The sequence below is a fragment of the Triturus cristatus genome, chromosome 7, assembly GCF_964204655.1.
Source record: "Triturus cristatus chromosome 7, aTriCri1.1, whole genome shotgun sequence".
NCBI classification, from domain to species: Eukaryota; Metazoa; Chordata; class Amphibia; order Caudata; family Salamandridae; genus Triturus; species Triturus cristatus.
The window spans coordinates 987,225,961-987,249,019 of NC_140590.1; the positions used below are offsets into that span (position 1 = coordinate 987,225,961).

At 44.4% G+C, this 23,059-nt stretch overlaps 1 protein-coding gene across 1 annotated transcript in view; it reads left to right on the forward strand.

Moving 5' to 3' along the window:
- Positions 1–22,830, forward strand: part of VDAC1 (voltage dependent anion channel 1) — a 110,842-nt gene extending 88,012 nt beyond the window's left edge. Inside the window, exons 8-9 of the mRNA XM_085618026.1 lie at positions 15,284–15,341; positions 21,934–22,830. Of these exons, the coding sequence (XP_085474152.1) occupies positions 15,284–15,341; positions 21,934–22,025 (150 nt within the window). The 3' untranslated portion in view covers positions 22,026–22,830. The remainder of the gene's footprint in view (positions 1–15,283; positions 15,342–21,933) is intronic.
- The last annotated feature ends 229 nt before the right edge of the window (positions 22,831–23,059 follow it).

The following is a 23,059-nucleotide window of genomic DNA, read 5'->3' on the forward strand; positions in this document are numbered from 1 at the left end:
CTTCCCCCTACTTGCATTTTTTACTGCCAAAGAGTCCGAAACCAGACAACATACAAGCAACCTGGAGGTTAGCAGTATCTTCCCTGTTCATGAGGAGTTGCATCGCTTGGAAGAAGTATACGATACACCATATTTGTCATTTTAAGGGCCACAAAGTGCCCAACCCATGAGAGAAAGTGACTTCTCCAGGCCCCACAGTGAAGACTTAGCCTTGTGCAAGAGCAGTTCAAATTTGAATTTAGTGCAAGTGGAGAGGGTTGGTGTCAAGAGGATGACTAAGTATTTGATAGTTTGCTGTCCAACAAAATGTCATTGTTCCGGCTACGGAGTCCGCTGCGTGATTCCCTCCCACCAAGACTAAGCCTTCTGATTTGGTCATATCTGTAGGCTGCCACCTGCTTGAAATTCCTCAGAGGGATCAGGGTGTTAAGTTCTACAATGAGGATGTAGCGTTTCGGCCAGAGTGGTCGAGCTCGAAGCTGGGGAACCGCGTTCGAGTCTCGGCAACGATGCTCAATATCCTGCGATTCTGGAGAAATAACATCTCACAGTGCCTAACAAAAATTAATGTGTCCATCTGTAACTAAACTGGTGCTCATGTAAAGCGCTCTGATACTCTGTCTGGGTCTAGTTTACGCTAAACATAACTCTAAAAAAAAAAAAAAAATTAAATCAAAAAAAGTGAACACTGAGGTGCTGAATGTCATGAGGATGTTGTCAGCAAAGGCTGTCACCTTAAATGTATCTCACCAGAAAAAGATGCCATAAATCTGCATGTCATTTCTAATTTTCTGCAGGAGGGGCCAAGGTGCCTCTGCGGATATGAACAGGTGCTGTTGATTTACTGTTGACTTTTACCTTGGCACTGGGATTGACTTTTACCTTGGCACTGGAATTGCAGTAAGGTGCAATGGTCCACCCCAGTATCCCATTGCCCAGCCCAAATTTCTGGAGGACTTCGAACAGCATTCTCAGTCCACCCTATTGACTGCTTTTCAGCATCTAGTGATGGGAGGACTGCTGCAGTCCCTGTTTTCCTGGCTATATCAATGAGGTATAGGGCGAGTTTAGTCTTATCATGTGACCCAATTAAGAAAGAAGTCTCCTTGGTTGGTATGGACCAGATCCGGCATCACTTTGTTGATTTGGTCGGCCAGGACTTTTGAAAAGAGCTATGTCGGAGTAGGTAAGGAAATTGGCCGATAGAATGAGAAAAGGGTGGGTCCTTGCCTGGTTTCAACACAATGAATGCCTCTGTCATGCATTAAGTGGCCCTCTTCTCTGTTGTGAGGGCATTGAAGATAGCGTTGAGGATAAGTTGAAGCTGTGAAGCAAAACATATAGAAAAGTGGGTAAACCTAAGCTTTAGAATGTAAGTATTGATTGATGACCTCCAAAATCTCACCCTCTGAGATGGGTTTTTCGAGTTCTGTGGCCGAGTCCACAGAGAATCGAGATATGCTGACAGATTCCAGAAACGCCTCTCGGCACTCTGTGGATGTCTGGTGGGCTGCATTTAGAGACTGATAGAAAGAATGGAAGGCTTACTGTTTGTTCTCCACGGTGGTGTGTGTATTGCCCTCTTCTCTGATTTCGCTAATGTTCTTGCAGGCTTGCTGGGCCTGCAGTTTGTGCATAATACAAATTGTATTATTGTATTATTATTGTATTGCGAAGGCGTGCCAAAGGCAAACCCGTCTGCGCCCGTCCGCGCTCAACCGCTGCCAGCTGCCATGACCCCTGCTTGATATATCTTAATCATAGTTCCCCGGTTTCCTTCTCGTACTAGTAAGCCTCCAAAATGACTTTGTTCAAATACTCAAGCCAGGAGTTGAAAGATCTGGACCACTCATCTCGTAAATACCTAGCTATACCAGAAGCTATAACAATTAGTGGGGTACAAAGGATCTTATGTTCTAATACATCCGCTCCCCCTTACTGAAACTCTTGTATCATGTATCCCCAGCTCTTCCAAAACTTCCAAACCATTCAAAGCACTTTATTTTAACGCTCGTTCTATTCCCAAGCATGCTGTTGAAATATGGAGTCTCATTGACTCTGAATTACCTGACATTTGTTTTATCACGGAAACGTGGTTGCACGAGCATGCCTCTCCAGATGTTGTTACTGCCTTTCCTCTACAATACAACATAATAAGAGTGGACAGGGAATTGAATAGAGGAGGCGGCCTGCTTATGCTACTGCTCCGGATGTGAACATCACCTCTTTAGAAATTATAAGTACGAATAAAATGGAATTGTGTGGTTTTAAAATGGAAGGTGTTGGGAGGAACGTGGAGAGGAGCCTTAGTATATAGACTTTCCGGCCCCAAAAATTATTTTTCACGAAAGCTATTAGAGATAATTGCTCCACATGTACTAGATTCCGATTATTTTCTCTTGTTAGGAGATTTTAATTATCATCATGCGGAACTATTACATGATCCAGATACAGAGCAGCTAATTTCCAGTGTCGGCACCCTGGAACTAGTCCAATTGGTAACTGGGCCCACACATACTGCGGGCCACACGCTTGACTTACTACTAACAAACTCTGATAAGGTTAGGGTTGAGCCTCCACTACCACTATTATGGTCGGACCATAGCTTATTAAAATTTGTTATTTTTAACCATACTATCTATTCGGTCCCCAGGAAGGAATCAGTTTGGCGAAGATCTTGGCATAAAGTTACGTTACCTCTTTTTACTACTCACTTCAGTTCGACTCAACCCAGTCTAAATGATAACATTGATCAAAGAGCAGTTTTTTTAGAAAGAACAATAGCTAATGCACTGGACAAAATTGCCCCTCTCACTAGAGTTAGTCAAAACTCGAGCCGCTCCTTGGTTCACTAATCAACTAAAGTTAGCAAAGCTCTCTTGTAGGACTGCGGAGCGGAAATGGAGAAAAACTTAAGACCCTATTGACCGCGTATCATATAAAGATGTTCACCAAGTATATGGAAAATATTAGACAGACAAAAAATTTATTTCTCCTAAACCGTATTGAGAAGGCGGCAAACTCAAAGAGCTCTATCAAATCTTAAAAGAATTTACTACTCCATCCGTTTTACCGCAATCGGCGATACCTCAGGACTGGATAGACTCCCTCTCCAAATTTTTCGATAAGATCATAGCAATTCATAATTCCTTTCCCCCACAAAACATTATCAATGTTTCCGGGAATCTTTCCTTAACTGCCTTGGATCCCCCTCACATCATGGAAGAATTTACTCTGTGTAGCTTTGAAGAAGTGACTAAAGCAATCATAAAAGTAAAATCAGGTTCTCCTACCGATCCTTTGCCACCAAGAATCCTTCCAATTTTAGCTCCAGCTTTGCTAGACAGTCTCACCGACTTATTTAATAGGTCACTGTCAAAATCTGAAGTTCCTAAAATTTGGAAAACTGCCAGAGTCAGGCCCATATTAAAAGAATCTACAGCAGACCCTAAAGTTCTTTCTAATTATCGCCCAATATTGCTGCTCCCCCCATTTTGGTAAGATGCTTGAGTCACTGGTCAACAAACAGCTCGTTGACCACTTGGAGTGCCATGGACTGCTGGACCCCTCACAATCTGGTTTTAGGGCAGCCCATAGTACTGAAATAGGTCTGCTGGAAGTAACGGACAACATCAGACGAACATTCGACAGAGGGCAGTCATCCATCCTCGTCCTGCTAGATCTATCAGCAGCGCTTGACACCATCTCCCACAGCATTCTAGAACGTCGGCTTTGGGAGATTGGTGTCAGGGGAAAGGCTTTACAGTGGCTCAAAAACTATATTTTACCGATCGTACTACAATAGTACAGTTAGGAGAAACCATCTTGTGTAGTAGATCAGTCAGGATGGGAGTACCTCGGGGCTCTATTTTGGTCCCAACACTCTTTAACCTTTTATGTGACCCCTCTGGCCAAAGTGATTAGATCCTATGGCTTTGATGTTGTGTCGTATGCTGACGACACTCAGATTCTGATTGCCATTGGTCCAAATCCAATGGAAGCGAAGTTCCGTTTTAAGAACTGTATGTCTCACATTGATAATTGGATGTGCATCAACCATCTGTAGCTAGATGGAGAAAAAACTGAGAGTGCTTTACGGCAGGGCTCATGAGCATTGGTCACATGACTGGTGGCCCTCAAACCTTGGCCCCTGTCCTACTCCAACGGTGCGTAATCTCGATTTTCAAATGGACAATAAATTGTCTATGAAAGACCATATTAATAAGACAGTTAGCTCCTGTTCTGGTACTATGCGTAATTTGCGCAAAGTTTTTAAATGGGATTTCGATGGAGGCGAGAAAGGGACTGATTGTTAGCCGTATGTACTATGGGAATGCCTTGCTTGCTGCCACAAATGATAACCTTTTCGCAAGGATGCAGGTTTTTGCAGAACACTGCAGCGAGGTTGGTACTCAATCTTCCTCCAAGATCTTCATCGGTACCTAATCCGAAACTCCTACACTGGCTGCCCGTAAGGAAGCAAATACGTTTTAAGGTTCTTTGCTTAACGCATAAATATGTATGTAAAAGGTCCGGGCTTCTGGGCCAAAAAGTTAAACTGGTATCTACCTGGTAGAACTTTGAGATCCAGTAACACAGCACTTCTTGCATCTCCTAGAATTCGTACCACCACTAATGGAGGCAGATCTTTTTCCTTCCTTGCCCCCACGTTCTGGAACAAATTGCCCCTTCATTTACGCATTACAATTGATGATAACTGTTTTCGTAGGAAGTTGAAGACATGGCTGTTTGATATCTAACTGCACCAAATCTATTTCATCTCAGAGTTATCCACCAGCGCCATGAGACTTTTTGTAGTGATATGTGCGCTTAATAAATATCCTATGATTTGATTTGAATACCAGGTTTATTGCCTCCTTTAATAAATGCATGATTAGTTAGTAACCCATCTATGGACAATGGAGATCTATGACTAATTATACTTGGATGGTTGGCTTCACAAAGCAAATTCATACCAGAAGGTCCTCGAAGGCTTTCCGGTAACCACCAGAGACCTCCAGCATTAACTACAGCAGGTTAACCACTGTGAAGGTGATATGCTGGGTCCTAGTGCTACCAAACGCGGAAATGGCGGAATAGTTAGTTTTCCATTACCAAATTACTTTTAATATGATAGTTAATGTAGGAAGTTGACTAAGTGTTATTTCCAATTTAATGGCACACCATGCAAAAGTCCAGAAGACCCTTATTGGTTTACAGGGCTTACTTTAATAATCCCACGTGCTCTATTTGTGATAGTGTGGTCAAGCAGTTTAGGCTAATTGTAGTGTGTTAAGCGTTTGTTGTACACACAAGCTGTTGAGACACACACTCAAGAAGAAATCCGAGACAAGAACAATAACACTGATTTTTATATAATTTTAGAAACCAAGATCATCGGAATCAGGTAAGTACTTTTGGACGTACGGATTTTACAAGAAAACAGTAATAATAGTCAAATGAACAGTTTTTGAGTTATGAGCCTTGAACACGGTTTGGGAGGAAAAACGTACACTGCAAACATATGCTTCGAAGTTCGGGGGTGCCCTTTGGAACTATGGTGCTAGGGGACCAAGGTCCAAAGAACCACCATCAGTTTTAGTTTACCTGCCTTGGTGTGGCTGGGTGCAGAGGTGCTGGTCGGGTTGGTAGCCCCAATTCTACACCGTTGATAGCAATGGGCACCTGAAAACAAAGGCTGCAAGGGGGGACTTGGGGGCAAATCCGACAAAACCCAAAGGGTAGCTTGGCTCGTGAGGGTCTTTAAAGACAGGTGGGGCAGTTGGTTGTCGTGAACTCGGCCTGTGGGTCTCGGGTGCAGAGGTGTTTGGCCAGCTGGACACTTGCGTTGGAGGTTCTCACGGTTCTTGGTTTGATCAGTAGAGGAAGGAAAAACAAAACCGCAGGGCCTCTGTGTAAGCCTTATTAGTCCGTAAGTCCCTCGTCATGCAGGTCGCCTTTGGCAGGTTGGTGTCCAGACTGGACACTTACAAGCCTTGGTTGCTGCAAGTGCTTCAGTACCAAGGTAATTAGTGCAGTGGGGCTCCTGGAGGGTCTAGTGTCTTGAACCTCGCTGGAGAGATCCCCAAGACCTCCTCCCGGCATGATGCTCCCTCGGTGAGCCTGATAGCCAGCTAAAACAATGTACTAGACAAGCGTAGTCGGCGCCTATAGATGCAGGGGGATGGCCCCTCCACCCTAAGACAGATGCTAGATGGTTGGCGAGGTGCTGAACAGTCCTCCATGTGTCAGGGAGGATGCACAGCTTTTTGCCAAGTCGGGTCTTTGCAATTGTCGGTCCCATCAGTAAACAACCAATCAACATCCATACCAGTGAGCAAGAAATGGGGGTGACCATGTCAAAAGGTGGCATTTTCCTACAGTGACTTGCACTTTCATATCCGGACATATGATGGTGTTGAATGCAGTCAATCTGGTCCTTAAATCCTTTCTCTACTGCATGTCAGACTATGCACTTGTTCAGAAAGATGACACAACTATCCTATGTCACCTCAATATTTGAGGAGGAACGAGGTCCAGGACCCTCTTGAGTAAGTGTCAGATATTCTGGCAGTCGTTGTTGGCTTGACAAATGTATCATCATTGTGCAACAAAAGGTTTGGTAAATATTTGTCTGCGTGTGTTCCCTCTCAAATTGAGCTATCTGCAACAGCAACAACCCAGAAGGTAGAGACGTTTCCTCTGTGCACCCAGAATCCGACTTTGATGGCAATACTCTCTTAATCCGCTGCATAGCATTTTCTACATCCTTTTCCCTCTTTCTTTGTTTCTGAAGTTCCTCGCCAAGTAGAGTGTACAAAATGAGGTTGCTCATGAATGTAATGCCAATGTGGTTTCTTGAACCGTCTTCAACCATTTGTTCAGCTTCCAAGAAGGTTTCCTTATCAACCGTATCTTCTGCCTTGGAGTAGCAGTAACATTCATCTCAGTGTCCTGCTATTTCTAATTTTGAGAGAAAATCCCCTGAATAGCTGCAGTACAATGAATGAAATAGTCCACTAGATACATTTTTCTTGAGACCACCAGCCATATCTTACTGTATGTTCAGATGGAAGACATTTTGCTCATGGTGTTTCAGTAGCATGGAAGATCCAAGAACATGCCAACAATAATCTGAACAACCTTATCGTCTTTTCATACCGAAGTATGATGTACGAATGGCCTCTAAGTTCCTTTTAATACCTTCTACAGCCTACATTCTTCTCAGATATACTTTTTCACCATTCCAGCCTTTATGATTTTTTACTGAGTCAAGAAAGTCTATTCTTCAGTGAGACTACCTTGTCAATATTGGAACTGAATGTACTCTTTTCCAAAATTAAATAAACTCCTCTTGCACATAAGCAAACTGCTAACATCTTTGTTAAAGAATATTGCCTTCATCCTGGCATTAAGGCAATGTCAGACTCTGTATGCCATTAAGTCCAATGCTTAGTTTGGAAAAAAGTAAGTTCCAGGGCCCCTCTCAGTAGACTATTGTAGTTTGCTCCCCTCATTGCACCTGTCAGCGCTGCCAGTGCCAGTACCAACATATCTACTAACCATCACACGCTTACAAGTGTGACAATTCAGACTATTCCAGGCCACCCAAAGCTACAGATCTAGCCTGGGCATCTGGTATTTTTTATGTATACAACATTTTTAAACACTTTAATGTTGTGCTCACCTCAAAATTAGACAAACAGTGTCACCATGTGGTGGACTGTCATAATTGTTGATGTTGAGAATTAAGTGCTGGTGCCAAGCACCAACAAAAACCAGCTAAAATTAAGCACCGATACAGAGATATCCAATAATGGTTCAGCCTGTGGAATATCTGGTAACATGATGCCACATTGTAGTGAGCTGGCCCTAAAATTAACCTAATAAAAGTATTATATTCTGAAGATAATTTTTTGAAATCTGAGAAAGTGCAGGATGAGCTGGAGAGATTAAGTGTTCAACTTTATCATTATTCTCTACTTGAAAACTATCTCGACAGTAAAGTTTATAATTATAATATGTCATGATGAATTCTAAAGCACATTCAAATCTGACATCCTGTAAAAATACATCTGACACACAATCCAAGTGCTACAAAATAATATTTTGCATATTGTTTGCTAACCACTCTATGGAACGGAAGTTATGCAAACAGTATAGCTGACTGAACAGCCGTGCTGTTGGAAGTGGCCCTTTCTGCAGGGTCAATTCCCAAATATTTTGCCTTTCTCCTCCCCCTTTTTGCTGAATTTGATTTTGCTGGCTTTAGGAATCTGTGCTATTTCTCATTGCTAACCAGTGCTAAAGGGCTTGTGCTCTTTACCTAAAATGTGGTAGCATTGGCTTATCCACAATTGGCATATTTAATTTGCTTATATGTCCCTAGTACAGTGCACTACATGTGCTAGGGACTGTAAATTAAACGCTACTAGTGGGCTTGCAGCACTGATTGTGCCATCAAATCAAGTTGAACTTTAAACATGTCTCAGGCCTGCCACTGCAGAGCCTGTGTGTGCAGTTTTCAAACTGCCATGTCAACCAGGCAAGTTAACTTACTTGCAAGGCCCAAACCTTCATTTGTATTACATATAGGTCACCTCTAAGGTAGGACAGCCCATTGGCAATGTACAATGTATTTAAAATGTGAGACATGTACTTTTTTAGGTTTTACATGTCCCGGTAGTGAAATACTTACATTCGTTTTTCACTACTGCAAGGCCCATTTTCCCCATAACATTTGGACTGCCTTGTTTCATTTTATAAGTGTAGTTTCTAATTGGGAAAAGATCAAAAAACTAAATTTGGTTGCTTCTCACAATTAAAAAACGCAACTTATAGGGCAGTTGGATTTTAAATTGCAGTTCTGAAAATGCCACTTTTAGAGAGTTGACATTTTCTTACTTAAACATTTTGGTGCTTTCTGCCTGTTTCTGGAATACACATCTTGGGTGGAAGACAGCTGCCTTCCTAGAGCACCACGCACAAAGGAATGGTAGGTGTGACTGAGTAGCCATCTGCATGCTGGTGGGTCATCCTCAGCAGGATGGGAGGGAGGAGCAGACACTTAACACCTGAAAGGGCTGTGTCCTGTCCCTTCACAAAGGATTGCATACTCCCCTGTAGTGAGCCTGAAGCCAGGATAGGAAAGGCAGGGTCTTGTGCACTTCAAAGCATCTCTTGACATCTTCCTACTTCAAAGGCCCAACTGGGTATAAATACTGGACCTCTAACACCATTAACTCTGAACACTTCTAGAACTGAGGACATTCTACCAGGAAGAAGGACTGCTGTGCTGCCAGGAGGGACTGCAACTTTGCTGAACTCATTTGCTGTGTTGGCCTGCTGCCTGCTTCTTCTTGCCTGGGAGTGAGAAGGACCTGGCTCTCTACATCCCAGAAGTGTCTCTAAGGGCTTGTTGGCTTGCCTCCTGTTTCTGAAGTCTCAGGTACATCAAAGACCCCCCACCCCCACCTCGCAGCTTGCAACCAGCACCTGGACTCTGTCTGCTGTGTGTTCTGCTCTGAAAAGTGGTAAACTGTGCTGTAACCCAGAAAATCCTGGCATCGACGACATTGCGCGGATTGTAACTGGCGCATTTCTTTTGACAACTGATGCGTTGCTGCCCAAAACGTGGACACAACATTGCCGACTACGCAGTGCATCGTCCCCTATTTCTGACATATCTCCGACTTTGCTCGGCGCCAGCGCATCACTTCATGCTGCTCACATCGCCTATTGCCCAGCGGTTCAATGGCAATGCATCGCCTCGATGTCCATCGCATCTTGACTTTCAACCTCCTCGGACTCTGTGTAGCTCCCAATGACGCATCACCTATATCTCTATGATCGACAGCAACACATCACCTCCTTTCCTCCACACATCATCCTTTACACATCCAAGGTACTGTTCAGCGTGCCAGTGTGGCTCCTGTATCTGGCTCGCACTCGATCGTGGTCAGCCTGAACTTTTGCATTTGCCCCAGTCAAGCGTGACCAGATAGCGCCAACTGGGGCTATCTGCCTTTAAGCACTACTAAACAGTTTATTCTTTAAAAATTCTTATCTTGTCTCCTTCTTATTGGATTTTTATTTTGTTTACTCCTAAAAATATTGGCTATTGTTCTAAACTGGTGTGGAGTCCTTTTGTGGTGTTTTCACTGTTATGCACAAATACTTTACGCAGTGTCTCTCAGTTAAGCCTGACTGCTCAGTGCCAAACTGCCAGAGGGTGAGCTCAGGTTAATTTAAAGTGTTGCTGACTTACACTGCCTTGGATTGTGGTTCCTGCTTGGACAGGGTGCATACTTCTGCCAACCATAAACCCAATTTCTAACATTGGTGATCAGCGTTGAGGATAGAACTTGTATTTGTGCAATGCATACAGTGATTTGTGTACACTACTAGCATATCTCAGACCAATTTGAGTTTAACCTTTCCCCTGATTGGTAAAAAAAACAAATCCATAATAATTTCTCTGTCTGGCTAAACAGCTTTGTAAAGAGGGTGAGCTTTCCACAAGGGGCTTCACTAGGAAAGTGGAGCAGCAAAAGGCGCTGATGGCCTGGGCAGAAGCTTTGCTAGCAGGGCCTGGGAGACCAGAGGAAGATGAACAGGAGATTGAGGATGACCAGGAGCTGATCCAGGATTCAGTTTAAAATCTGGATTTGCCTGTGGGACCAGGGGCCACACCCTGCCAAGAGCAGTGGTTCCCTCATCCCCCTTTCTCCCCCACCCTCCCCCCCCCCCCCCCCCCCCCCCCCTGGACAGGAAGTAGTGTATCTACCAAAGGCCTGTCACCAGAGTTGCTGGAGGACAGGAGAGAAGAAAGAAATCTTAAATTGGAAATGGAGCGAGCTTTGGGAGAAAAAAAGATTGGTCCTGAAGGGGAAAAGGTAATGTTGGCTAAGAAGCTGAGCCTTAAAGAGCTGGACGTGAAAGCCAGAAGGGCTGAGTCCAGCACAGATGGTGACAGAATATATTCAGTGCCCTCAGACCCAAGGACCTGGTGCCTGATAATGGAGTGGGAGATGACCTAGATAAATGTTTTGAAACTTATGAGATTGCTTTGCTGATGCACAAGATCCCTGGGGCTAGTCTGGAAGCTTATCCCTACAGGGCGGAGGGACACCCTACCAGCCCTAGATGGGAGTGACCGGATGAGGTATCCCTCCTTGAAGGCAGTCTTGATCAGAAACAATGTTTTGACCCCAGAGAAGTACAGGCAGAAGTTTAGGGACAGTGTGAAACTATTCCCACAGACCTGAGTGGATTGTATAGATTATTTTTGTAAGGCACTGGATGGTTGGGTGAAGGGCAGCGATGTGTAGGATTATCAAGGGTCTGTATAACGTGATTGCAAAAGAGCACGTTTAGACTGTGTTACAGGACTCTGCCAGCATTTGATTAACAGTAAGCTGTCTGACCCCAGTGAGCTTCCTAAGGAAGTGGACCTTGGTCGCTGTGCTAGGGTCCACAAGAAGGTACTAAGGAGTGACCCCAAGGTTCAGGCTCCCCCAGCTCGGTTACAGGAGGTTAAGGGAGACACGGACAGGTTCCAGGATAAGTTTAGTGACAGTGACTGGGTCTGTTTGAAGGACGAAGTTGCAGTTTATGGAGGTGATTTTGTTACATAAGTATTCTGAGAGCTTGTTGCAAAGGTCTTGCATGGGGGTGATGTTGCTGGAGGCAGCACGAGATGGTGGTGAAATCTTTGATGGTGAAGATTTTCTTGCTGCTGTTTGTGCTGTCTCAAATCTCCAATTGTGTTCCAGTTTCTTACAGTGGAGTTTCATCAGCCTAAGTGCCTCTGTGTACTAGTTTGCCTGTGGTCAGGCTCTTGCTGTTGGATTGCACTTAAGGGGAACCAGGGTGTCGGCACATGCAGTAATTCCATCTGTTGAGGTTCTTGATGGCTTTCTGCAACTTGCTTGGGTACAATGGTGCTTTTCCAGCTGTGGCGTGCTAGGTCTGTGGTAGTGCAGGATCTGTATGCTGAAACTGATGAAGCTATGGTCTGCCCATAGTTGTTGGATTGGCATCTGTAATGTTGCTGATTCAGGAGAAAATCGGGTCCAGTAAATGTCCAGTGGTGTGGTTGAGTTCATTGACGTACTGAGCTAGGCTTTGGTTTCTGAGGTTTTCTAGAAGGGCCACAGAGTTTGGGTCCATGTGGTCTTCTAGGTAAAAGTTAAGACCTGTGAGGAGGATGAGGGTGCTGGTATTGAAGATGAGGGTACGACTAAGTCTGATGTTACTGACGAAATTTGTGCAGGGTCCTAATGGTATGTATAGGAGGGTTCCACCCAGGTAGAAGTTGGCTGTGATGCGTATCTTAAATGCGAGGTGCTCCATGTAACTGGTGGGGCTGTCTGTGCAGGTGGTACAGCTGATGGTGTCTTCGAATATGATGCCGACTCTGTGCGTGTGTTGATGGTCTTGCCTGGCAGTCTTGTAGCTGTTGGGGATGGCTGTAGCGATGTCCAGTGCACAGGTTGGGTTTAACCATGTTTCTTTGGGGAAGAGCAGGTCTGGAGCGTGGTCATGCCGTAGGTACCATATTGCTGTGACTTGTTTGGTGAACTGGTGGTTAAGGAGCACGCTTGAGTGTGGCGTCTTGCATGGGTGGTGATTGAAATTAAATGAATTTGTTTTAGAAATTGCGTATAAATGCCCAGAGGCCTCAAGGCGCTAATAGGGTTATGAAGAAGAAAAAAGCGGAAAATGGTATGAAAGAACTCGGACACATAGCTCCAATAGATGTAAAGAGCCAGGTTGTAAGGCCTTGCAGAAAGAGGTATGGACCCAGAGATGTAACGGGGTGGGGGTTTCATAATTTGTACGCGGCCACCGAGAAAGTTCTGCTTCCCCACCTTGCCTTTCGAAATTTGCGAACAGTCACATGATCATGGCTGGAAGATCAGAGCAGTCTGGAAGGAATAGATTGTTGAAACATAGAAATAATATCTACAAGCCTGGTGTTCTGCAGTGCCTTGTGAACAATACATAAGGCTTTAAAGACCACACTTTTGTTCACAGGTAGCTAGTGGAGCTTCGATATCCCTGTTGCCACAGACTGAAATTTAGGGATATCCAGTGCCAATCTTGCTGCTGCGTTTTGAACCAGCTGTAGCTTGGCTATTGCAGTTTTATTGATGTCCAAGTAGAACAGGTTGTAATAGTCTATCCTAGATAAAATCAATTCCAGAGCCACTTGCTTACGCGTCGGTAGAGAGATGCAACACCTTCCTGAGAGTCCTGATTGTCCAAAAAAAGGTAGAGACTGCCCCATTGACCTGATGCTCAAATGATGGGTTTTTGTCTATCAGTACTCTGAGGGTTTTTTGCTGAGTCTGTAGAAGTGGGTAGTGCACCCAGCATTTCTGCCCACCATGAGCTTGATCGAAATGGATGGTTGACACCCGAAGATCAAGACCTCCATCTTGTCTCCATTGAGTGAGATTTTTTTCCCTCCGGCTGGCTACAGCCTGCATTCAATGTGTGAGGTTTATGGAAATCACCTCAGAATCTTTGATGATTGACACGATTATTTGTGCATCATCCACATATGAAGGAGCCTGTAGTCCAAACCACCTAATGAGTTTGGCCAGAGGGGAGACCTAAAGATTGAACAATATAGAGTTCAGGGAAGAACCCTGAGGAAACGCACAAGGGAAAGTGATGGACTCAGAGCAAAATTGATCCACTAATACCATCTGTGACCTATCACTGAAAAAAGATCTTAAGAGCTTCATTGCTAAGTCTTTGACCCCCAATTCCTGCAGCCATCCACAAGCGAAGTTGGAGAGATGGTACCAAAAGGATCAGAACCGTAGCCTGACCTGCATCAACCATGGTATGGATGTCCTTAATAGTTGACAGCAGCGCGGTTTCAGTCCCATGGTTACTCCTGAACATAAACTGTGAGGCATACAGCAGATCATTTTGTTCCTGATAAGTTATCAACTGAGTTCAGGTGCTTTTCCAAGAATTTAGCCGGGGCTAGGCAGCAGAGAACTAGGTCAAAGTTTTTAGGTCAGTGGAGCCCAGGTTAGGTGTGTTAAGTAGTGGCTTGACAGCATCTTTTTTTCCACAGTTGTGGATAATTTCCACAACTGTGGATCTCTCTTGCCAACACGCTGCCCTTGGTGGGTCTGAGCACCCACTTGGCGGTGGGGAAAGGGGGTCATGTCCATGCCAGAGTCTAGCAGGACGTCCAGTTGGTCTGTGGGAGCTGGTGGCTGGTTTGTGCGAGTGTGAGGTACTGGAGTACTGTTGGTGTGGAAGTGGTGGGTGTAAGGGTGTCAGAGTGCATAAGAGCTTGCAGGAGGCACCTGTCAGCGTTCCTCCATGTTGTGTGGAGCGTTGTCGCAGCAGTGCGGCAAGCGTGGTCGAGGTTGAGAGCACAATGGAGTGGGACATGGCAGAGGTGGGTAGGGGGGAGGACGACCAGGGTCCCTAGTCGTGGGTGCTGACCAGGTGTGGACAGGCACGTACTGGCTTGCCTTTGGGTAGCCCGATGGGGCATCCATTTAGTAGGTCCTTGGGGGAGCGGGGGGAGGGAGTGCAGGGGTAGTGGGCAGGACTGAAAGGGGGGTGCAGGTGAGGAGTGCTGCTGGGGTGGAAAAAAAGTGGTAAAACCAAGGTCTGGCACAAAGACGAAGGTCACAATCGGGCAGAGAAGCACACATGGAGTGAAAACGGAGCAAGAGACACTAAGCAAAGGTTATAGAATAATGAGATGACACACAATAAAAATATGGGCAAATGCGGCACAAAGCTAAAGCTCACAATAGATGTGTGGTTCACAAGCAGAGTGAAAAAACGGCCAGTAATTACCCTGTGAGGGAGACATTTAATTATATTGATGTCTACCTTACAAATGTTCCCTTTTGTTTTGTTTTTTCCTAATCCTTCCACTCCAGTTTAGAAATCGTTTCACCATCTAGATCTGAAGAAAGCTCTAATGTACTTCACTGACAAAATAAGAGGTCAGATAAACGAAATAGCTCCCTGTGAAATGCTTTCCATACAGGTGTTCATCCTTCCAAAACTGCCAAGAGCGTGGCGTTTGAATTAAAGAGGATAGCTATGATGGACACTAAGATTAAAAGTAAGTAACTTATCTTTTCTTTGTAGTAGATCTGGGAGAAACCTATATTCTCACAATCCCAATACAATGCAGAAATCAGACGTCTTGTTTACTTCTTGGTAATAAACTGTATATTTATTTGAACACAGTTACCTAAATACATTTTGATAATGCAACGTGTTTGTTTTGCAGGCTAAAGTGAATAACTCCAGCCTGATTGGATTAGGGTACACTCAGACTCTAAAGCCAGGTGAGTACAGAGGTATGGAATCAGATGAGTGCGACTGGGGTTCCAAGGCAAATAAACCTTACTTTCCTTTTCATGACACATTGAGAGCCCAGCTTTAATGTAAAGCTCTTTCTCTCCTTTCACCCACCCCACCTTCATTTTCCCTTTCTACATCTGTCATGAATTGGTTTTATTATGTTATAATTTCTTTACCATGAGAGAAACTAATACATGTTTACTATGTAGTAAGTCTGAACATATGCAAAACCGAAATTATGCCCTTGTTAACTCCTATGTTTGTCAGACTGCATTCAAAGTAACAAGCATTACTTCACCATTAGACCGTTTTTTACCCTGAACTTTGTGTCCTAGCACAGACATTCCACTGCTGGAGTCTATATGCGCCATCAATAGCTAGCCTTATCCATTTATCACATCTAGGTACTGTAATAAAAAGTGATTCAAACGTTCCATGTGTAATGATCACAAATCCTCCTTTTACGAGTTTTCCCCATACTCTGTAAGCAATACTCACGTCCCGTTGATTGAGACAGGTGTACTTGCAGCTTAGCTCGTGAAGGAAAGTTTGTAAAAACATCTCAGGTTTTACATGTAACTTTATTAGAACATAACATGAACTACTTTTGTGGAGACTTTTCACATCTGTTTTCAGAGAAACCTGTGATTTGCCCGTTAATGGTGTTTTAAAAAAAAGTAAAAGATGTAGGATTTACCAAACCAAGGGTAAGTGTTCACCTGGATGAGCATAAATCTTCTCAGTCTGAGATTAATTTATAACATCATTAGAAGAAAAGCCAGACGTACACGTTTTACTTAAGCAGCACAGCAGGTGAGAAGACTATCAAAATCCTCTAACAAAGTATATACCCAGATCTTATGTCCTACAGCCATTTTAAGTTTTAAAACAGACTTCTTTGCCTCTCGCCAGTTCTGTAACTCTAAAATGGGTTTTATGGAAAGTATCCAGAAAGATCTTTTGAACTGTTTTACATGACTTCTTCTCTCAAAACACTTGTTGATCTAGGCAGCATATTGGTTGGTAGTTTGTTTTATAAAGATTAGAATAACATAGAACTTACCTTGGGTTAGGAGACAAAAAGTGTGAATTTCAAGGTTTTGCCACAATATGATTTTTAATCATAACACAAAGATGCAGCCGTACAGTTGAACTATTAACAATCTTTCTATTCTTGGAAAGACAAAATTATCCAGGCCATTTGCATGCTGAACACATTTCTCTTAAACATTTGATTAGATATTAACACAGCTAAACTCGGATCTTCCTCTGGTTTTCGTGAGTCATCCTACAAGGTTCAAGGCAACTGGATGTTCAGTGCTACATGAATACTATCAGTATCATTAACTATGTATTAGGATTTGCAGCCCAACATCCAAAATGCTCCAATAAATGAAATGTTTACTACCTGTCATCCAAGTTTTCCTCCAGGAGAATTTTCATTATTTGTGCTTTTACTTTGAAAAAGAGAAAATGTATTTTTCTTAGAAAAAATAAATATTTTATAACTGGCTGAATACCTAGGAGGAGCACATTCACAAAGACCAGGAGAGGGTGAATGATCCCTTTGGTAGAACATGAAAAGTCCTTTAGCTCATTCCTCCATAACTTGGTATAGCTATCAAAACCAAATGTACTGTTTTAGTTCCCTTTGCAGTCCTAGGACAAAGGAAATACATTACCGGTACTTTAAATTGCATTCCCACCTCTACTGCATTCTGTACATTTTACCACCAAACAAGCTTAAGTTCCCCTAATCATTCCATGTGTGTCCGTGTCTCAGAGAATTTTGGGTCACTGAGAGATCTTTGGAAGCAGGGTTTTCTTCTGAACTTCTTGGAGCACCTCACCATGTCCCTTAAGCCTCTGCAAACTCACCCAATAATGGAGTAATTGCTGAACTTCTTCGGGTCTACAGCTCCACATGAGATTTAGATCCTTCAGCCACACTCTTGAGCTCGGTTGCTTGTTTCCTGCCAGGCATTTGCTCCTTGATTCTTAGTAGTGTCCACCTAAGGAAGTAGCCATGTTCTGGATAATAAAGATTTCTCTTATCCTTTGTTTAATCCTGGGTTTCGTCTTACTGCCGTGTTCAGTTTTATGCTTTCAGGAAATTGGACTTAAACATGTTTTGACTTGCTTTTTGGGGCTCTTAAATTCGACCATTGATTGGTTTCATTTTCTCCATCTACCTGGATGGTCAGTGATGTGATGGGAGACAGATATGCAGATCCATGCGGTTTCCTAAATTGTGTTGGCTAGTTACATTTTCAGATCATTCCAGGAGTCAATGGATATTTGAGTTTTGCCACAGTATTATGCCTTTATTGCTCTGGAGTGGTACAATGCTGTTCGCGATGCTTCAGTTTTGCACATTTTTGATGGAGTGCGTGTGGTTTTATTTCTTTGCAGTTCATCTTAAAGTATTTTGATCTTTTATTTGAGACAAGGGCAGCATTGTATTCTGTGTGCACTTTGCAACTTCATAAACTTTATCCTAAAGCCTTTTTTACTCCTAACCTTACTTTTCCAAGATTGGCCAGGTAGAATGGGACAGCCTTGGCTTGACTTGCTCTTTTCTGACAGACATCAGTCAACCTCCCTCTCCCACCCATCTGTCCCTCCTTCCTGCATTTGTGTCCTTGCTCTTTTTAAAAGCCTTGTCCTTCTCAAACGTCTGACTAACTTCACCCACTTTAGCTTCCTGCTCCAAGTAAAACTAACTTTCATATGACCTTCTGACACAAAAATGACCCCTTTTACTCTCTCCAAACTCTGCATCTTTGGCTCGTTTCGTTGTCCTTTGGTAACTGTTTACTCCTTTTTAGGTCTCGGCTAGCGAAGTATGCGCTTGCGCAGTCTCGCTCGCGAGATTTAATGACTTGGAGAAGAGGGGCTTCAATCCGCCCCTCTTCTCCCCTGTTCTCCATTGGCTGGCCTCGTAAATGCAGGCCAGCCACTGGAGAAGAGGTCAGTCACTCCGATTAGGCCCCGTCCTTTTCGGATCGGGGGGCGTGTTTTTTCCGAAAAGTCTCAGGGAGGAGACAACAGCAAAACACGCCCCCGAATCCGAAAAGGACGCTGCCTTTCTCCGAGGCATTTCTGCTCTGCCTCGGAGAAAGGCAGTGGTGTCTTCCGGTGTTTGGCTGAGAGCTAGAGGAATCACCTCCGCGAGGATTCACTACTGTCCTTAGCGGCAACCTTGCACTACGATGATGCAGTCAGTTTCCCAACAGTGCCAGATGACGCTGAGAGCCCTGCAAACGGCAAATGTTAAGTGAATATCTTCCTCGAAAGCGATCCCCAACCCTCCGCCCTTCAATGCCATGCAAGGTCCGGTAATGTCAAATGGCGGAAATGAGAGGGTAAACGACCCACATGCCCCAATACCCAAATACCCAGAGGGCGGCATCCCTAAACATGTTCGTCTCCATCAGTCACATTGGCCAAGGCTGCGGGAGATCCAGTGCATCAGCGACGATTCACAATGCGCCCTTGAGGCAAGGTCCAGTTTACGAGCAGCTGTCCCCGCTGGTCCACGGCGAAGGTCAGGCCCGCAGTCTGATTGTAGCACCCGCCTACACTCCACTCGCTTGTGTACCGGGCGCCATCTTACAACGCCGCCCGCTAGATCATGATCAACAGGAACTGCCCTACCCCACCCCGAAGCCGCCAGTCACAACCCTACGGACCCGCCAGTCACACGACCCGACGGACCGGCCCTCCGCTTTACCCCGGAGCCGCCGGTCACAACTCTCCCGACCCGCCCTACCCCGGCCCTCCGCCCTATCCCGATAGTCACAACCCCACGGACCCACCACTCACGCGCCTACAGACCCGCCCTACCACGGAGCTGCCGATCACACCACCCTCCGGACCCCGTAATACCAAGGAGCCGCCAGTCAACCCCCCCCCGCCCCCCCCCGACCCGCGTTACCCCGGCCCTCCGTGCCTGCCGCCCTACCCCTGAGCCGCCAGTCATACTACCCGCCGCACTACCCCGGACCCGCCAGTCACAACCCTCCAAATCCGCCAGTCGCACCACCCTCCGGACCCCCGTTATACACCAGACCCGTCAGTGGCAACCCTCCGGACCCGCCCTACCACGGTTATACGACCTTCCAAGCCATACACGCCTGTGTACGTTAATTTGGCATATTTGCCGTATGGGATGTAGTTTGTGTTTTTAAGTGTGGGGGAAGGAAGCAATGCTTAATTTGTCCCTGGATGCAGATGGTGGGCACTGGCACACTGGCATTCATATCTTAGGACCAGAACTTATTTTTCATGATCAGACTTTCACCAGGGGCAAATGAGAGACAGGAAAGTGACAAAGAAGGAACAGGAAGTTGTTAAACCGTGATAAAGGGAGGGATGAAACATAACCTTCGAGGGTGGGCAGGGCTTTAATTGGGATGAAAAAACTGGGGGGGGGGGGGGGGGGGGGAGGATCTCTCAAAGGGGCGTGGCCAATGTAATTAAGGACGTGGGTTAAAAACACGTATGCTAAAAATCTGTGATTAGCTTAGGGTGTCGCCCGACTTGTATTTTGCTGTTTCTTTCATTGCTTCCAGATATATATAATACAACAAGTAACATTACACCTACAGCAAGTCAGGACTATTGGCTTTATCGGTGGTTGTTAGTTGCATAAGATCAATAAGCACCAACTATGGCTTGTATATAATATTGAAAAAGCTTCCGCTTAAAGCCCTGCTGACACCACGACAATGTTGCTGCTCCATGTGTTTCAAACAGAGAAGGGGAATCCAGAGAGAACATGACTCTATTTAAAGGATTTCCCTTTCTCTACAACGCTCATCTGGCATGACGTCATGACTCATGACAGCACCGCACATGATGTGCCTGCTGTCACTGCAGTCTGGAAACCAGCATTTACAATGCAATGGTCTCGGCATTGGTAAAGTTAGAGCTATTGGCATTGCTCATGACAATGCCGTTTCTTTAAATGTTTTAAAAACAAAAAACACAAACAAAAATAATGTCATGAGCAATGTCAATAGCTCTAACTTTACCAATGCCGAGACCATTGCATTGTAAATGCTTGTTCACACTTTTGGCCAGTTTGGTATCTCAGGGCTTAAGCTTCATTTGATGTGGGTATGAAACTTGCGCTTCAGCTAGTCATGACGTTGCCCTGGGTTGCATGTATCTATTTAAACAAAACGTTATTTTACTTTGAGGTTGTGCTTTGGAACTTAACTGCTTGAGGAATGAGAAATATATTTTCAAGTATTGAATAGCACAAACCTAAATAGGAAGCAATTAAATACTGCCCTTAGGATGAGGGGTTGGGAACGATTCAGTTGTGTGGCCTTAAAGTAGATGGGTAGTAATAAGGCAGTAGATTTCTCTCTGTAGTGTGTACCCCAAGGGTAAGAGTGCTTAAAGTTTTTTTCCATGGCAGATGGCGAGTCCCTTGATGAGATGGGTTCGTTTTCTGGTCCTTTCTGAGTTAGACTTGTGAATGTGTGTGCAATCTATTGCGGGGTGTGAAAATGGTGTCTCCTGCTCTTTTAACCCCTTCCCCTCTCATGACGGAACCGTTCCGTCATGAGCCACGGTTGGCGTGTGCTCATGACGGAACGGTTCCGTCATGACAATCCTGTTGGCGGCCGCTCCGCCAGCGCGGCGCTGTTTCCCCGCCTGTGCGGGGCGACAACGCAAATGGGCGGAGTCATGACGGAACCGTTCCGTCATGAGCACAGCTCAACTGTGGCTCATGACGGAGCGGCTCCGTCATGAGCACAGGCCCACCGCGCTGCCCCCCTGCCCCCCCCAGCGCTGCAGCGGAATGTCCGCAGCAGCGAAGGGGTTAATTAATGCACTTCATGATTTCAAGTCTGCCGATGACATAGCTTTGTGTACTGTGTTTGCCTCCTGAGGTGGTGTTTTTTCTGCCAGGAAACGTGGTGTGTTTAAGGAAGGGTGTGGAACTTTAGAATCTGTAAGATATATGCTGCAGAGCAATGCCAACAATGCGTAAGCGCTTATATGCCATAGACAGTAGAGGTAATCAATCTGATCAAATACTCCTAAGATCTTAATTACTTGGCTAAATGAGCTGCCACATGGAAGGCCCATCCAGGCCTTGGGAAGCTCCAGATAGCTCATGAATGATCCTTCTGACTCCCTATGCTGATGAGGAGAGCAGCAAGATGCACCTGCCTCAGGTCACATCTACTGCTTGGTCCCACTAAAGTTCGCTCTTCCCTAAGTATAAATGGCACACATTCATGAGTAACATCCTAAATAATGCTGAGCAGCAGCACAGAAGAGAGCAAAAGATCTGATTACAAACAATACATTAACTTTCAATTCAGAAATGTAACGATGCAAAAAAGGTTTTCCGGTATGGAGTCAATTTTGTTTTTTTTAACCTCGTTATCACATTACAACCAACATTTTTCATATTGCTGCATTTAGTATGCATTAGTTAATAATGGTGAAAAGAGCAAAATATATATATAGCAGCGTTCCGTCTGGTATTTTTATGACATCTGATGTTCTTATGATGCAGTCTTACATTTTTATTTCTTTACTCCTGTCCCACAGGTATCAAATTGACATTATCGGCTTTGCTGGATGGGAAGAACGTGAACGCTGGTGGCCACAAGCTTGGTTTAGGACTTGAATTTGAGCCATAGAATTGGGAACTGCGCAATCATTTACAAATATTTGACAGCATAGCTACCTTCAAAACCTAGTGTACCTTTCAGTGTTTGTCTGGGATGCTAATGTTGCTTTTTCATCCTCGAGAAAAGGATGACATTTCGGAGGTGAAAAAACAAACGGGAAATCACTTGCCTTTGCACATCACTGAGGTCCTTCACGGATATATGTTCCAATCATGCTTTCAAGGTCAAGGTGTCCGTCGCACTTTTTGTTGTTGTTTTTTACATAGTTCTATTTATAACGGGACAAATCATGATGACTTTTTTCGAAAAAGTTTACCAGTCTTAAAGTAAAAGATAATGAGTTTTAAGGTAAAAGGTAATAATCTCTTATGAAATTCGCAAAGTTTACCCATGACGGAGCATACAGTCCATTGCAGAGCATGCAGACTTCGTATGTAAAAGGGAGTTTTTAGTAATGTGTTTCATAACTGTCTTGTTTATTACCTTTTGACATTACACACCCTCTTTATATTTGCTCACCCTGTATGTGGAGAACGCTTGGTACGAGTCAATGTCCTATTTTGTGTTGTGATTGCCTTTCATTGGAAAAGCTAATTAGAAAAAGCCATATGTGGGGAACAGTTATTGTTACTGTTTCTGCACAGTGGTGTTGCTTAAAAACCCTAAATGAGACTTTTCTTCTAGTCTTGCGTTTTGTTTTTAGCAGTGTGATGGGTACATTAGAGTCTTCCATTCTGTTGGCATAGAAAACCCAATATGCTGTATTTGAAACCACTAAAAATAAACCTTGAATAAAACACTAATATAAAATCTGTTTTTGCGGTTTATGGTTAATTCGTATGCTTCAATACAGTTACCCACTGAAGCCTCCTTTGAGTTTGAAATCAGCATTGTAATCATTGACTGACCCATGGACACTGCCGAGGCAGATTATGATTGCATGGTAGAGGTGATATTCAACAACAGACAGCAACCATGCACCAGCTACGCGTCTTGCCAAGAAGAAGAATTATGCTAAGCTACTACAGGGCCGAAGGGGATTC